This window comes from Heloderma suspectum, chromosome 2 (genome assembly GCF_057233095.1).
Source record: "Heloderma suspectum isolate Gila_16-S chromosome 2, 16-S_ref, whole genome shotgun sequence".
Lineage (NCBI taxonomy): Eukaryota > Metazoa > Chordata > Lepidosauria > Squamata > Helodermatidae > Heloderma > Heloderma suspectum.
In genome coordinates, this window is record NC_139459.1 from 212,753,636 (window position 1) to 212,772,193 (window position 18,558).

The 18,558-nt window shown below is 42.6% G+C and overlaps 1 protein-coding gene across 14 annotated transcripts in view; it reads right to left on the reverse strand.

Moving 5' to 3' along the window:
• Window positions 1-18,558, reverse strand: part of RPTOR (regulatory associated protein of MTOR complex 1) — a 493,211-nt gene that overhangs the window by 233,987 nt on the left and 240,666 nt on the right. For all 14 annotated transcript variants that reach the window (XM_084837711.1, XM_084837700.1, XM_084837701.1 and 11 more), the window contains one exon: window positions 5,374-5,433. In XM_084837711.1, coding sequence (XP_084693837.1) covers window positions 5,374-5,433 — 60 coding nt within the window. The remainder of the gene's footprint in view (window positions 1-5,373; window positions 5,434-18,558) is intronic.

Consider the following 18,558-nt stretch of genomic DNA (forward strand, 5'->3'; position numbering starts at 1 on the left):
AGATTGCGCAAGGCTGAAGTTAGTCCTTGTTGTCAAAATCATTTGCTAATTGAAATGCAAAAACAACAAAGAGGACCTGCCAGTGGCTGAAGCTCTCTAGGAACCTCATAACTAGAAAACCAGGAGCAAATATTCACCAAAACATTATAGTTTCACAATGAAAAATCACAAGATCACGCGATGTGAGAAAATAAGATCTGTAATGAGAACATGCTTTTTCAGTTATATTACTTTGTTGCGCATTGCGTTGTGAACTGGATGGGGGTGATAAGACAGTGTCAGATGCAGTGGAAGAAAGCGCTGCAAGATCAGAAACACAATTTCTATGGCAGAAAATTGCCAGGAAAGGGTGGGCAGCTATTTATAAATATCTGCTACTTCTACGTAGATATCTACTACTGAAGCTTCTGAGTCTTGGAAGACTAGGCCTGGCTGCCGAGACCTGGTACTTAAGGCTTTGCAGTCACAGCTATTTTCTGTAGGAATTCTGAATAAACTGTGCTATTTTGCAATAGTTGCCAAACTGTGCAATGACCTCTACGATAATAAAGTTTAAAGAAAATTGCAAGAGGATTAGAGCAACTACAGTATCCCAGGATTTCTTCAGTTATGCCCATGCACCTGTCCATGCACACCTATTCATTATAATTATAGTGCATTTAAGCTTTCTTGTTTCACCATTTTTTGCTTGATAGATGGGGAAAAAAGACTTAATTGCTTGTGAACAGGCACATCAAAAATCCAAATGAGACCATAGTTTCTGCTTTCCCAATTGAACTTGACAAAGACTGCTCCTAAAGGAAAGACATCTCAGAGATCAAATTATCTCTTATTGATTGCTCCCACACAATTGTATATAGATATAAAACTATATTCTAAGGACAGGAAGTTCAAAATTCCCTAACAATGATTACATGCATCAAAAGTGCCATCATCAGTCTGTGACAATACGACCTACAAGAACATTGCAAAAATGCACACTGGAAGTTTTCAGTGTAACCTTTCAATATGTAGATTTGGATTGCATAAAATGAACCTTAATTTTGGGAAGAGAATCCTATCTATTCTTATCAGCTTGTCCTGCACCGGGAATGTATCTATACTTATGGTAATGTGCAACTCGCATAGAGTTGTGTTGGTAACTGAAGCAAATACAAAGCTGTCTTATTTTTAAAAAGAACTAATGTGCCAAGGCATTGGAAAACAAATTTTGTTTGTTTGCCTTTTCACAGCTTTTTGGCAGAGACTCAAGATGCAGAAGGCATTTTAGACCACGAGAGAGACTGACTGCAGTGGCTGAAGAGTCATCGCTTAAACAAGCAAGTGAAAACTTCCTTTCTGCAGTGCTGCAGCTATGCAACCCACATCATAATCTGTGCCAATGCACTTCATTAGGCCTGCAGCAGTGTCATGCTACTCCAGTACTGGATAAAGGACAGAGCTCTGTCAATGCATATTCAGCTGCAGGCATGCCGCAATGTCAGTAAGATCACTCTTCACAATCCAAGCTTTCATAAAGGACCAAGTCTGCGCCATCTCACTATTAACACCTTCCAGGCACCTTTGTCTACTTTAAAGGATGGCTGTTTTACATCGACTAAAAAAGATTGGGGTGGGGGTGGGGGTGGAGAGACTAAGTGTTACTTCCCACACCAAACTCCACTTACTTCCAACTACTGCCTAAGCACTTGAGGTACAAGCTCCCTGGTAGCTTGACAAACATAACCTTTTACAAATTCCTTGATATTACCAATTCTCTTGTACAAATTTCATGATGTTAACGCACACCCTCTAAGTTCTGTATTTGTAAGAAAAATAAGGAGAACATATAAATAATGATCATCAATATTCAATTTTCTTAACCCTTCACCACCAGTTTTTAATAAAAACATTTAAACTTCCCAGTAATAGCTTTGCGAGATATAGGGCCAGTTTGCATGATCAAACAGCCCACCATGGCTTATTTAAGCCATGGTGGGATGTGGTGCATGCCAGCAGCCATTTTGAATATTCAAGCCATGACTGTGGGTGATGTGAGGATATTCCTATCATCCGAACCTGGGGACCGTGGGTTATGAGGATTAAAATAGGCCATTGGTTCTGCAAGGGTTGTTAAATATAATATAATCCACGGTCCCTGGGTACAGATGACACAACAAACTGTGGGAGCAGCTTGAATATTCAGGATGGCACCTATGGGTGCTGCAGCTCACTGTGGCTTAAATAAGCCACAATGAGTCACAGCAATCATGTGAACCCTCTCTCTAGTTACTGAATGGTAAATGTTATATTGAGCTATACCTTGCAGTATAGATATGTAAATATAAACAGAGTTGTGGGGTGTACATTTTTGAATCTGTGAATATTAACAAGAAATTCAGATATCGTCACAGTCGCTTTATTTGTATACCCTTTTTGTATACATCAGGCTGTATCCAATTGGTGTCCCTCAGCTGACAGAAGACTCTTTGACCCAGCAGAGGCTTCTGTCAGTGGAACAGGGAGTGAGGCAATTTGCATCAATACCCCCTCCCTGCCTCCCACAGTGTTCCTAAGGGTTGTTCTTTTATTTATCAATGTGCATGGCACTTTACTGAGTAACCAGGTTTTAACATTTACACTTGCTATTGTGAGTGTGGTGCCTCCCTTTGGTGAGCATGACTCCTCTTCCTTCAAAGCTGCAGACGTGGGTGGGCATTGTAATGGCAGCTTCGCAGTGATCCCCACCCTAGCTCCAAGTTGGGACAAAGACAGGAAGTGGTTTGGCAGCTGTGTGGCCAAGGTGCCCCGAACACCTTCACTATACAGAGTCAAACCAGCAAGGCCCCACTCCGTTTCCTGTTCCCAGGCAGGAAAAGGTGGCAAGGGCATCTTCAGCCACTGCTCAACAGCAGATGTCAGGGTGGAAACTGAGCCCAGAGAGCCTCAGAGCAGTTCGGATTCTGAGGAGGAACAGCTATCTGTGGGAGAGGGGCCAGCGCATCCCTCCCAGGCTCAGCACCTGGCAGAGATTCCTCCTGCCAGCATTCCTAAGATAGATAGTGACCCTGGCAGTGAGGGAATGCGGGAGGGGGGCTTCTTAGATGCTCAACGCAGACGCAAAGAGTGACGAGTGATGGAGGGCACGGAAAGGAGGCGTAGCACCCGTTTGGCGCGCGAGCAACGGCCGTCTCCCATGGACCCAAGGGAAAGAGGGAGGATCTCTCCCTAGCCCATAAGTTCTGGGTCTTCAAATGACTCTCTTTCAAATGGATCAACTGACTACTTGAAGCTTAGGCCACCCTGCTGTTCCTTGCTTTAGTCGCTGGTGATTAGCATCTGAAAGAGTCATTAAGTTGTAAAAGGATTAAAGCTTTGAAAAGAAATCCTTTCATCTGTGACTTGAGTTGGCTATTGGAATCTACTGGGAAGGGCCGCCAGAGCAGTCCTGACAACAGGAATCCAAGTCCCTCTGCTGAGCAGCGGCTAAAGCCAGCATACTCTCCACCTGTCTTTCCTGCAGCCCAAAATTCTGGACCCTTGCAAGTAACAAACAAAAAGGCAGATCTCTGCCCTGAGGATCGAAAATTCTACACAGATAAAGGCAACAGAGCAAGAAGAGGAAAACCCGGGGTGGGGGGGTTAAACAAGGAAAGACTGCATGTTTGGTTCAGTTACATGTATTTCGGTTTAGTTTCAGTAGGGGATGATGACTCAAGGATTAAGCCAAAGGCTTCATTGAGAGTGTTGGTTTGAAAAGGAGAGAGAGAGAGGAAGCATCAACATAGCTGTTGTGGGAGGTAATTCCAGGAATAAGGGGCACCGAGAGAGAAAGGGTGGAGACATTTAAGGAAGTAGAACACATCTAGATTACTGAGGGTGGTGGAGCTGGGGGAATGAAAGTTACAGATAAGGATATATCAGAATATGAGATCAATACACAAGACACACACATTGCACGCTTGAGATAAGATGGCACTCAAATGGAAGTGTGGTGCATTCACACCTCAAACATTCGGCAAGAGAACATAATTTTACCAGTCAAATTGGCAGTGTTTCAAAAAAAGAAAAGAAAAAAGAACAGAACAGAATGTGACTTGTCTGCATATATAGCCTCTTCTACTTTAGGCTGGTGATAGGTGCTGGGAGGATCCTCTCTGCGATTCTAGCTAAAAATTCCCATAAGTGGTCAACCTAACTAACTTTGTGGGATTGGGGGTGGAAGTGGTTTGCAAAGTGGTTTGCAAAGACAGGAAGTGGTTTGGCAGCTGTGTGGCCAAGGTGCCTCGAACACCTTCGCTATACAGAGTCAAACCGGCAAGTCCCCACTCCGGAAGTGGTTTGCAAAGAGGTGCTCAAATAAGAATGATTAACTTTGCCCTTAAAGTATTGTTGAGTAGATTCCATTATGTCAAGGACTGACCCTGCCACAGTTTCTTAAATTCCTTTGATCTAGAGGGCTCTCTCCCTAGTCAGTTACTACTCCACTAGTTTTCATGATATGCCTAGCAATTATACCTAACCTCATGTTCTCCCATGCTTCTCTTGGCCTCTTAGAGCAAGTTCAAATACCCTTGTTTTCTGCCAAGAGATAATTTTTTCAAAATGTAACAGTGAAAACCTATGTACATCCCAGACTTGTGTGTGGCTGAACACACGTTCACAGCATGGGAGAAAATGAATTCAGCAAGTCTCAAAATTAGGTGTGTTGAACTTGCATAAGCTCATAATTGGAACGATAGCTTGAGAACACGCTAAACCAAGATGCATACAAATCACCACACCATCACCAGCTAACTACAAAATGTTGCCTTGCAGCAGAAAAACACAATCGCATAGGTCAACTTTATTTCCTGCTCTACTGCTGTACATGGTCTTAGCATACCCTACTCTGCTTTGGCTTCTTTCCTGCTCCTTTTAGAAAAGAATCTCGCAGACATCAGTCCTTTGGACCATCCTTTGACTACAACAGCCTTCCCCAACATGGCACCCTCCAGGTGTGTTAAATGCCATCATCCTCACTGAGCATGGCTATTGCCTGTGCTGACTGGGGATGATGGGAGTTGCAACCCAACACATCTGGAGAGCAGCAGGTTGGGGAAGGCTGGACTACAAGAACACCCGTCATTCCATTCTTTTGCTATTGCTTTGACAAAGCAACCACACTGCTAGCTGCTTTCTTCTGTCACTTTGTCGCAACAGTTATGGAGAAAAGTTTCCTCCAGTTTCACACAGGAGATCAAAGCATCCCAGTGATGCACACACTCTAAGAAAACTGAAGAGAGGGCTGCTCCTAGCTGTGTAGGAGTTTACTTTGCCTACCACATTTATATTTAAGAAAAAAGAAAGCTAGACAAATAAGAATGGTTTTAAGTTCTCAAAAATCATGCTTACTTCTCTATTAAATCCAGTGTGACTCCTGGTACCAGTCTTACACTCTTCTGCATGCAAAACCTGCAGAGAAAAGAAGAGATTAAGAGTAAATCACACTAATTAAATATCTAATGACAGGTTATCCAAACACTCTGTGGCAGAAACGAGTTCCTCTTTGTAAAATACTCTTTTAATATACGTGACAGTGACAAAATTTTTGCTACTGCATAGCAGGAATCAGTTGCTGCACTCACAATTATTCAGTAGATTCCATCGCCACCAAGTCAAGCTTATGTATTTTAACTGCAACAGTGATAAGTTTCTCTAAACATGGGGGTGGGGGGAGAAGTGAAAGGTTCAGTAATTCACCACAACTTACAGGGGGCAGAATCACAGCACTAAATAAAGCTAAACTAATAGAACAATGCTCCACACTACCCAGGGCTCCCCATAGAAAAGACACTGAGGGCCAAAACACATATTACCTTAAATCTGTATCTAGCAGCTGTGTCTTTTTTCATTTTTACTCCTGAGTAGGTGCAGGGAGCTCAATCCAGATCAGGACCCTAGCATGGAGGGCTTTTACAATCTGGAGGGAGGGTTTATTCTAGAGTAAAAATAGTTGCTATGTACGAATTTAAAACAATGTCTACTTTGGCCCTGAAGGAGGAAGCAATGGGGAATCATTCAAGAAAGGAATGTCTGGATAAAATAGTTCCATTCACAGAAGATCAGCGTTTGTTAGGAAGGGATGGGACAGTTTAATGTATTCAATCCAAACCACAGTGTACCACAGATACATCCAAATATCTCCAGCAAAAAATACTTAAGATATGGCCTACAGACAAAAATTTGGTGAGTTTTTTCAAACTGATGTGAATATCAGCTCTCCTCCCCTCTCCAGCTTGTAGCCATGTACAGCTCATCCCTCCAACCCTCCATCCATTTCTCCCCCCCCACACACACAACTGTTTTCCTTCTCCTCACTGGCCTTCCCCTCCCTGCTTTGGAGCACTTCTTCCAGTCAGCACTGAGCTTGTACCAAAAGAGATGTTGGTGCTCAAGTCTGCAAGGGAACAACTTCCTTAGTTCAAGAGGCCCTTAATCAGTGATGGGAAAGATACACCCTGAACCTGTTCAGGGTCACATTCATCTAGTCTCACTTCATATGCTCCAGCATAAGGCATAGCAGTGAAATAGATGCTAGGGCTCAGCCCAGTCACAAAATAAGCCCTGCTTCCAGCTCTCTTGTTCACTCCCTAGCTTTCCTTTGCCTGCTGTCTTCTCAGCCTTCTGCTTCCATCTTTCCAACACCTCTGCTTTTTTATGCTTTTTTTTTTCCTGCTGTGCCTCTCTCTAGAATCAAAACAGTACAGCTATTAGCACTTTGAGACCCTTCTTTTTGCGATTACTAGGGCATCTTAACTGATGATTGCATGAGGCTTCACCACTATTGCTTAACAGCTAATTGCATTACAATATAGATATTGATTTCTCTCTCCACCCTAATGCAGCAATCACAGTACCACTTCTGCTATTTAACATTTATTTTACACCAGTAGTTGTGTCCTAACTACTTTACAGAACATAAATACGATGCCATTCCTGCCCAGGGGGCATCAAAATCAGCCTGTCCCTTTCACCAAAGGAATGTGTTCCTGTAAAATATAAAAATGTGCTTCTACATTGCATTAATGCATAATAATCCTCAATCTCTCGACTTATTTACCCACTTCAACTATTTATCCTTTCAACCTTTCCTTCTCACCAACCTTAAAATACTATGAAGTATTTTTGAGTATAATGACTACCTGTATATATGATAGCTTTAGTGTGTGCATGTATAGTGTCTGTGTAAAGTCTTATTTTATATCATTTTTGTTTATGCTTTTTGCTATGTATATATCTTGAGAAAAATAAAATGTATATTTTTAAAAAGTTATGGCCAAGATTGGGAAAAGGAAGAGAGATTGGTTACGGACAAATGTGTAGTGAGGATGGGGAAAACTGTGGCTGGCTGCTAGAACAAACCACAACCACTTATATCTGTAATTTTCCGTTATCGGTGTCTAAATTCACAGTAGCAGCAGGCATCTAATCTATTCACTCCTCTGTAATACCATGAATGAAATTTCTACTTTCAAACTGACACTGCTCAGAGAAATTTAATGAGCAAATATTTTGGCAAAGTTTGTATCTAAAGGCCAACTATTAAATTGCTTTGGCCTGGATCAGAAAACTGATGCATATGCAATGTCCTAAGGTTTTAAGATCAATGTTAACTAGGATGTACTGAGATACTGTTACAGGTGTCAGTAAACTGTAAGGACTGGCAGCTTGATGGTCAGTGACTTGTTTGGAACTTGGTAATTCTTCACCTGAACTCATGCAGTTCATCGTTTATAATCTGAGAGGATGACATAAAAGAGGTACTACAGCTGCTGGCCACCCAGAGGTATAATATGAATAATTCCTTTATCCTTCATCAGCAACCTCTCAGGCCTTGCCAGGTTATATACATCAAGAGCCTAAGTATTGAATTACAACCCTCTGCCTCAATGCAGTGTGCCCTGGTCATATGCTAACAGGTCCTATACGTTGTTTCCTGAAAGAAGCACTCTGGCATGCACTTTAGGAACAGTAGGCTTTTGATTAGGGTTTGCTGGTTTATAGCTGTGGCAGGCCTCTCACATACCTAATGGAGCTGAGCAATGTCATTGTGTCAAGTGCTTCATTCATTCATTCATTGAGTCAGTCTTTCTTTCTTTCTTTTTAAAGGAAAATAAAGTGCACATCTGGGGTCAGCTATAATAAGGTATTTCCGCACATTACGAAGCTGTCAGTTTGCTCTCCCCCAAGGAGCACTGAACAAAAACATATGAGCAGGATGTAAATAAAGCTAAGACTTCAGAAATTTCACGGGGGTTGTCAGTTTCTCAAAGGAAACAGAATAATGAATCAGATCAGGTTGTTTTTGATTAGTAAGGAAAACATCCTTCCTAGGGCATAGCCAGTTCACCATGGACCTGCATGGTATTTGACATAATGGTACAAGCTCAGCAAGCACTCATAGCTTTCATATTCACAGGGCTGCGACTGCCACAGGTCTGCTATCATACTTCAGAATAGATTAGTCAAGGAAATGCACCTAGTCCTCTTCTTTAATGAGTCCCTGCTGTTTCCAGGCTATGTCTGTACATAGCAAACTAATTTATACCAACCCTTCTGTTAGGGACCCTCTGCATTTTCTCTCATAAACAGCAAAGACAAAACCAGCAGGTTTGCTTATATTGTGTTCTTTCTTCATCCACAGCTACTTTTCAAATAACGAACTGTTTTGCCATACTATTATTTTGCCATATATCAAGGCAAGAAGAAATGAAAAGGGTCAGGGCATTGCACAAACATCTAAGTTAGCATGAGTGATGGAAAAGGAGCACATACAGGACTCAAATGGCCCCAACATAAAAACCTATATTAGAAATGATAATGTGAAGAAGCTCTTAAACAATACACCAAATTAAATTTAGACCTTGCATTCCAGTCCAGTTATTAGCAATGTTTTAAAATGCAGACACTCAGCAAAAGTTAAATTACAATTGCTTATTTTAATACTAATCACCAGTAAGTCCCTGTTGTAGCAATATTAGAAAAATCTTAGAACAAGCAGGGTTGTGTTTCTCTCTGGTTAAGAGGGGGAAAACAGTCAAAGGCAAGTACTGCAGAAAAACAAGGTTGCTTATATGCTTATATACATGGTGAATAATGTGTTGAGCTTGAGACCTCCTGGTTCAAATCTCCATTCAGCCATGAAGCTTACTATTTGACCATGGGTAAGATACTGTCTGTCAGCCTAACTCACCTAACAAGGTCATTGTGTTGATAAACAGAAAACACGCCCTAGGCAAAAGCACTTTGTACAAAAATAAGGAAATCAACCTATGGGTTTTTGTACTTATATCGTCAATTCCCTCTGACCCAAATCCATCCATGCCTTAGAATGCAACATGCCCACGCACCTACCACCGTATTCAGTGCTCTTTTCTGCCACAAAGTTTCTGTGACCTGATGGGATTTACAGCCAGTCATACATCCAGTTGTGGTTTACAGCCACTCATTCCTATTGGCATATAGATAATGACAAAAATTGTATTTGAATTCATGTAACTTTTGTTTTAACATGTATGCTAAATTTGCAAGCACTCTGAACATTGCACTACGTAAATCGGCAGTTTTTATATGTTGTGATGTCAATCTAGTTAGATAGCCTCCCTAATATCTTTAAAAGGGTAAAGCTCCTGCAAGTCTCTGCAGTGGTCTCAATAAGTTCTCCTTGAAAATCAGAAACCTAGACTGCATTCCCATCCGTTATTTAACGCCCCCCCCACAAAGCCTTGCACCATAAATTCACCCCCCCAACCCGCCTGACAAAACAACCTACCAATTTTCGTTGTACCACCAAATCAGGAACAGCAAAGTATAATTGCAACATAAGCCCACTTTTAATCAGAAGTGACAACTTACACAGAGTTGGCCCTCTTTAAAAATACAGGGCTGCAGAATCATGCTGAGAAAAACAGTGCTTAGGAGTTAAACAGCCCACTCAAGTCAATTGTATACTGCTATACCATGCAAAATGTCCTCACATGTATCACTTCCAAAACCAGTCATTAAAGGGATCTGAAATTGATGTTATTGCAAAGCTTTGAATCTCAACTTGCCTGGTGGCACAAAGCCAAGCCCTGATTCTCCTTCCATAATGCCAGTAAAAAGAAAAAAAAGCAGCTAATCTTGGGTTCCTGCAGAGCTGCAAAGAATTTTAAGCAGGGCAGGAGAACACAACTGGAACCTATCTGTGACAGTGGTCCTTTACAATCAAAAGGCAGTGGGGGAGACCCTGTCTTGCACACCTGCACATATTGTATTAGAATACCTAGACCTCATTTGTCTTTAGTCAGAATCCCAATAGATTTGTCTCTAACAGAATGGCAACTCAACATTAAGCTGACTCAGAGCTGGCCTTATGCAAAAATTATCTGACACAGAGAACATATTCTACGGGGGTCACTATCCTCTTGCCTCTAATCTCCCATGTTCTCTTGACTGTTAAATTCAGTCCAATTGGGAAAAGTTCTAGACATACAGCTATACACACACAGATCAAATCCTAGTCTTAATTTCATTTTTGTTATTCTTGAAAAGCAGACGCCCCCTTGAAATTTCAGCCAGTTTTCAACAGAGTCCTGGACATTAGGGGGAAATGTACAAAAGACCCCCAATTTTTAAGACTCCAGGCACTGTGTACTCCCTGAGCTAGTCCACAGGGGACAGTTTGACCAAACTCAGAGAAGCTGCCCAAGTATGTATGTATGTTTGTATTTCTATACCGTCCAATAGCCGAAGCTCTCTGGGCAGTTCACAAAAATTAAAACCACAAACTGCAGCATAAAACAATATAAAATATGAAACTTTAAAACCACAATATAACAGTACAACCAGAATAAAACCTAGCAGCAATGCAGAGATTTAAAATACAGATTTAAAACACCAAAGCTAAAGGACTAGGAAGCTAAAATGCTAAAATGCCTGGGAGAATAAAAACGTCTTCACCTGGTGCCAGAAGGAGTACAACATAGATGCCAGGCGAACCTCTCTAGGGAGTTCATTCCACAGCCAGGGTGCCACAGCAGAAAAGGCCCTCTTCCTGGTAGCCACCCACCTCACTTCGTTTGGCAGGGGCTCATGGAGAAGGACTGCTGAGGATGATCTTAGAGTTTGGGCAGGCACATATGGGAGCAGACAATCCTTCAGATAACCTGGCCCCAAGCCATTAAAGGCTTTGAATGTTAATACCAGCACTTTGAATTAGGTCCAGAAATGGATTGGCAGCAAGTGCAGATGGAAAAGTACTGGCGTAATCCCCTTCATGGATCACTGCCTTGTTGTGGCGAAGGGGCTTGCGTAACTCAATGAAGCCATATTTCTGCTTCATTGACTATGCTAAAGCCTTTGATTGTGTGGATCACAACAAACTGTGGCAAATTCTTAAAGTGATGGGAGTACCAGACCACCTTACCTGTCTCCTGAGAAACCTGTACGAGGGTCAAGAAGCAACAGTAAGAACCAGACATGGAACAACCGATTGGTTCAAAATTGGGAAAGGAGTACGACAAGGCTGCATATTGTCACCCTGCTTATTTAACTTATATGCAGAGTACATCATGAGAAATGCCGGGTTGGATGAATCAGAGGTCGGAATTAAGATTGCTGGGAGAATTATCAACAACCTCCGATATGCAGATGATACCACCCTAATGGCAGAAAGCGAAGAGGATCTCAAGAGCCTCTTGTTGAGGGTGAAAGAGGAGAGTGCAAAAGCTGGTTTGAAACTCAACATTAAAAAAACTAAGATCATGGCATCTGGCCCCATCACTTCCTGGCATATGGAAGGGGAAGAAATGGAAGCAGTGACAGATTTTACTTTCTTGGGTTCCAAGATCACCGCAGACGGTGACTGTAGCCATGAAATTAAAAGACGCTTGCTCCTTGGGAGGAAAGCTATGGCCAACCTAGACAGCATAGTAAGAAGCAGAGACATCACCTTGCCGACAAAGGTCCGTCTAATCAAAGCTATGGTTTTCCCAGTAGTAATGTATGGCTGTGAGAGCTGGACTATAAGGAAGGCTGAGCGCCGAAGAATTGATGCTTTCGAACTGTGGTGCTGGAGAAGACTCTTACGAGTGCCCTGGACTGCAAGGAGGTCAAATCAGTCCATCCTAAAGGAAATCAACCCTGACTGCTCATTGGAAGGACAGATAATGAAGCTGAAGCTCCAATATTTTGGCCACCTAATGCGAAGAGAAAACTCCCTGGAAAAGACCCTGATGCTGGGAAAGACTGAAGGCAAAAGGAGAAGGGGACGGCAGAGGATGAGATGGCTAGATAGCATCACGGATGCAATGAATATGAACTTGAGCACGCTCCGGGAGAGAGCGCAGGACAGGAAGGCCTGGCGTGCTATGGTCCATGGGGTCACGAAGAGTCGGGCACGACTGAACGACTGAACAACAACAACTGGCGTAATGTGATTTCATTGGACAGTCCCTGTTAACAATCTTGCTGCCCTATTTTGGACTAGCTGAAGTTTCAGGAGCATTTTCAAAGGTAGCCCCACATATAACACATTGCAGTAATCCAGACGAGAGGTTATCAGAGCATGGATAACTAACTAGGCTATCTCTGTCCAGATAAGGGCATAGTTGGTATACCAGCCTAAGCTGATAAAAAGTGCTCCATGCCACTGAGTTCACCTGTGCCTCCCGTGACAGTTCTGGGCTCAAGAGCACCCCCAAACGACAAGCCCGATCCTATAGGGGGCCTGCAACCTCCTCCAGAACAGGTTGAACATCACCTAGCTGGGCAGATGAACCACCCGCTAACAGTACCTCCATCTTGTCTTGATTGAGTTTCAGTTTACTGGCCCTCATCCAGTCCATTACCGTGCCCAGGCACTGATTCAGAACAGCCACTGCCTCACCTGGGTTTGATAAGAAACAGAGGTAGAGCTGGGTATCATCTGCATATTGATGACACCTCAGCCCACACCTCCAGATAACCTCCCCCAGTGGTTTCATGTAGATGTTGAACAGTGTAGGGGATAAAACAGAGATGTGTGGAACCCTATGGCATAATTGGCAAGGCACGGAGCAATAATTCCCCAGCACCACCTTCTGGAATTGGCCATCCAAGTAGGAGTGGAACCACTCCCCACCCAGACAACCTATCCAGAAGGATACCTTGGTCAATAGTATCGAAAGCCACTGAGAAGTCCAGGAGGATCAACAGGGTCACGCTCCCCCTGTCCCTTTCCCAGCAGAGGTCATCCCACAGGGAGAATGAGGAAGTTTCCATTCCAAAACCAGGCCTGATGCCTGATTGAATGGATCTAGATAATCCGCTTCTTTCAAGAGTGCCTGGAGTTGTCCTGCAACCACCTGGTCAAGCACCTTGCCCAGAAAAAGGATGCTGGCCACCAGCCTATAGTTATTAACGTCCTCCAGGTCCAAGTTAGGCTGTTTCAGGAGTGGCTTGATTACCGCCTCTTTGAAAGAGGCTTTTGCACCACTCCCTCTCTCAGGGAGGAATTTACAACCTCCTAGACCCAGCCAGACATCCCCTCCTTGTTTGATGTAATAAGCCATGAAGAGCAAGGGCTGAGCACACAGGTGGTCAACCAGACTTGGCCAAGCACTTTGTCTGCATCCTCGGGTCTCAATAACTAAAACTCATCCAATAAAACTGGACCAGATGGTGCTCTGGACGCCTCTACTAATGGAAGTGCATTAATTGTGGTGTCCAATTCATGACAAATCTGAGCGACTTTATCTTTAATGTGGAAACTCATCACAGCATGCTATCAAGGGTTCCACAGTCCCTCTCCCAGGCCCAGAATGTAACAGGCCACAAACCACTCGGAAAAGCTCTGCTGGACGACACTGAGAAGATGCAATGCTGGTGGAAAAGAACTGTCCCTTTGCCACCCTCACCGCCACAAAGTAGGCTCGATAATGAGCTCTAACTTGTGTTCGGTCAGACTCAGCATGAGTTTTCCTCCACCACTGTTCTTGCCATCTCCCCTCTTTCTTCATTGCCCTCAGCTTGAGTGTACACCAAGCAGCTGGCCGGGCTCTGCTAAGAGGGAGAGGGTGCTTGGGTGCAATCGTATCAACCACCCGAGTCATCTTTGCATTCCAAGGAATGACCTGGGCTTCGACAGGAGCACAAGCCATACCAGCGGGGGACCCCCCCCCGAGACCTCTGGAATCCATTAGCCTCTGGGGCTGGACCATTTAAATAGGTCCCCCATCCTTGCAGAGGGGAAAGGCTGCTGAGAGTCTAAACTTCAGTATGAAGTGATCTAACCATGACAAAAGGACAGACATTAATCCCCCCAGTTTCAGATTACCATCTTCCTGCCCAGTTGAGAAAACCAGAACAAGTGTGTATCCTTTTACATGAGTTGGGCTGATGACATGTTGGATAGCCCCATGGTTATCATGGTGGCCATGAAGTCCTAAGCCACCCCAGATACAGCAGCCTCAGCATGGAAGTTGAGATCCCCCAGGACCATCATCCTAGGGGTCCTCAAACCAAGTTTGAGACCACCTCCGTCCACTCAGGCAGGGAGTCTGATGGGCAGCAGGGTGGGTGGTACACCAGCAGAATTCCTAATCCATCCTAGGTACCCAACACAGGGTACAGACACTCAAGATCCACACTCAAATGTATAGGGAGCCTAGAGAGGGAGATCGAATTCCTATAGACCACAGCAACCCCCACTCCCCAAACCTTGAGTTGGTGTTGGTGTGGTACTGAGTACGCAGGAGGGCACAGCTGGGAGACAGTATCCCCTCCCAGTTCCCCCACCCAGGTCTCAGTAGTACATACCAGGTCAGCCCCCTCATCCACAATCAAATCATGGATGAGGGAGATTTTATTTTGGACTGCCCTGGCATTCAGCAGCAGCACCACTAGACCTGTGGGCAAGCTGGTAAGGGCACCAGGAACCAACTGGTTGGGGGAAGAACCAGAAGAGGGGATAGCCGTAAGGTATTTAGCCCCTCTTCTCCTCAGGTGGCCTGTTAATCCCCCAACACCATAACTCCCCCTACTCGTGACCGCAATTATGGTGTGTGTGTCCCCCCCCAAATTACTCAATGTATTTCCCAACTAAACTAAGCTAACGGTCCCTTCAGATACTCTCTGGCATGATGAGCCTTTTCCCCGTGCATAAAGCCCCTTTCTCTCCTCCTTTCATGGCACAAAGCAATCAAGCCAGGATGTTTCCAATAAACCATAGTTTCCTGTTTCATCCACACCAGGAAACTATGGTTATTAAGTCTGGAAATGGCTAGGATCTTAAACTATGGTTTGAATATGGTTTAAGATCCTGATTTGTTCCAAACCTAATAATCATCATTTTCCAGTTCGGACAAAATAGGAAGCTATGGTTAACTGGAGACTTCCTGGTTGATTGCTATTGCTGTGCAGTCCAAAGGGAAGAGGGGAGGAACGGTTGTGTATAGGCAATATTTCAGCTTATTGTGCATACTTCAGCCTACTAAGCCAAGGTAGGATTGTCAGAACTGGGCAGCTTTAAGCCTTCGCCTCAGTTTATGTTACTATATGCAGGGCTGGGAATGGTAGAACTGTTACCAGTCAGATGGACAGGGAAAGACTTAAACAGCAGGACTCTGCTTAAGGTTGAGTTCAGTTAAGTTGGGGAGCTTTCCTGAACTTGGTTAGTCATGTTCAATGACTGCACGGCTCCCTTGCTCCCAAAGTTTGGGAGTTTCCCTGAGCTGTGTCCTGCAGGCTAGTTCAGAGACAGCATAGTTTAAAAATCAGCCTTTCCAGGCTTTTGCACAGCTCTGAGTTGTAAGCCATGTCAAGTACCTAGAGGAAAAGCAATACTTTAACTGTTCCATGGAAGCTTCTCCCTCACACACGCACATTTTGTCACAAAATCAAAACACATGAACATTTGGTTAAGTTCTACTAAAAATATCTATTCTGCCAGTTCCCCCTTCATATTAAGATTTGCCCTTCAATTAGAGGACTATGCATACCCACAAACTGCTCTTTTCAATGCAATTGCTTCAGATAAAACCTGCCTTTGAAAATTTGCCTAAACTGGAAAACATCTCCAGTTTAGGAAAGCAAACATCCGGTGTTCGCACATTCTCCCTTGGCAGTCCTTGCTTCAAACGCTGATGTGTACCTCATTTTGAAATATCCTCTATGTAAACAGGACTTTGCTTTCCTCTTATCATACACATGCAGTTTACCTTGCTTCATAAAAGTTTTATAAAAGTTTACAGGAAAAATGTGACTTATTTTAATGTTAAAAAGCTCAAATTCTCATGCTCTGAAGCAAGGAGTAAAAAATCCAGGAGGCGAACCAATTATAGAGAGGCAATTCCTGGTACTTCGCAATTAGGTGTGAGGTGGGAGTTATTTTTGGATATTTTAAAATTAGATGCTTGCAATTTTACATGTTCAAGAAAAAGGATGATGGCCTACAGGTGTCTCTCATCCTGTCATTTTTAAGTTGCCATATAAGAATCAAGGGGTGGATTTGTAAGTATACAGAAAAAACATAATTCTGCTTTTTGCTGCAGTGCTGCCTATACAAAGTAAAGATCCAACAGCTTGCTAAAGTTGGATCCCAAGGGCTATGGCCTACACTTGTCACTTCTTAAAAGAACTACCATCTCTAGTTCCTTTCTGTGTCTTTCCCCAGTTTTACAATGCTTTTATGGCAGGGGTGGGGAACGTGTGGCCCTTCAGAAGTTGTTAGATTGCAACTCCCATCAGCCCTAGCCAACACAGCCAACAGTGAGGAATGATGGGAGTTGTAGTCCAACAGTATCTGGAGGGCCACACATTCCCCATTGCAACCGAATCTCCCCCACGACCTGAGTTCGATCCCAGCGGAAGCTGGGTCTCGAGTAGCCAGCTCAGGTCGACTCAGCCTTCCATCCTTCCGAGGTTGGTAAAATGAGTACCCAGCTTGCTGGGGGAAAGGTAGTCATGACTGGGGAAGGCAATGGCAAGCCACCCTGCTCTAGTCTGCCATGAAAATGCCAGCATAAGCGGCGTCCCTCTTCCTTTCTAAGAAAAGGAACCTTTCCTTTTCTTTTTCCAAAATTGTTAAAAAGGAAATCAAGGCAAAATTTGTCTTGATTTTCAGTGCTTTTCATACTACTTCTCTTTTGATATAATAATTTTTTTTAAAGAAAAACAAAACAACAACATAAACACACAATACACCTACACTAAAATATCTCTTAAGATTGTAAGATATCTACCTTTGGCTCCCCTTACACAACAAATGCTCAATATTATTCTCTAGTTCTTATCTTAGTTGCATATCATACACTGAGTTCACAGACATTATCTAATTTTAACAACAACAACAACAACAACAAGTATTAACCATCTCAAAGTTCAAAATCCACATACATAGATATCATTTTTCTCTATTTCTTGTACAAATTCTATAAAAGGTTTCCAATCTAACATAAATTTAGTTGTTGATCCTTCTTTAATTATAATAGGAAGTTTTGCCATCTCTGCCAGCTCCATCATTTTCATGGTCCACTCGCTCACAGTTGGTATTGTTTCATTCTTCCACTTTTGTGCATACAATAACCTTGCAGCCATTGTCATGTAGCGAAAGAGGGTTCCCCCCTTCTCTTTTACGTGTTTATCTGTTAGTCCCAACAAAAAAGTTTCTGGCTTTAATTCTATAGTAGTCTTTAATATTCTTTGAGCTAAAGACTATACTCATTTCCAAAATGTTTTAGCTTTTTTACAAGTCCACCATAAATGATAAAATGTTCCCTCTTGATCTTCACATTTCCAACATTTTCCAGAAACACCTTTATACATTTTAGACAATTTAAATGGTGATATATACCATCTATACATCATCTTATAAAAATTATCTTTAAGACTTGTACATAACATAAATTTTAAATCTTTTCCCCACATACTTTCCCACTCTTCCATTGATATATTATGACCAACATTTTGTGCCCATTTTATCATACAATCTTTTACTTGTTCATCCTCTATCTCATACCTTAACAGCAATTTATACAGTTTAGCAATAACAATGTTCATCATTTGTACACAGTGCTGTTTCAAACTCAGATTCTGTTCGTTCAAGTCCACCATTTTTCTCATCTATTGTAAACCTTTCTTTAATTTGCAAATATGAAAACCACTGACATACATGACCTTCTTCCAATAAGTTTTCCCTTGATTTTAACTTATATTCCCCTTGTGACAGTTCCAGTAAATCATTATATCTTATCCATTTATGCGTGCTATCAAATTATCTTCTGTGCATTGCTTCTTGTGAAGATATCCAACATGGTATTTTTTGATAGAGCCTTAATTTATATTTATTCCAAATTCTTAATACAGCCCTTCTTATATAATGATTATTAAAATCTACATTCACTTTTGTTTTATCATACCACAAATAACCATGCCACCCACATCTCAATCCATGTCCTTCTAGTTCTAAAAGTCTTCTATTTTTCAACGTCACCCATTCCTTCATCCACATTGAGCAACAGGCAGAAAAACAGGTTTTTAAATCTGGTAACTTTTTATACTACTTCTCAATGATATCAG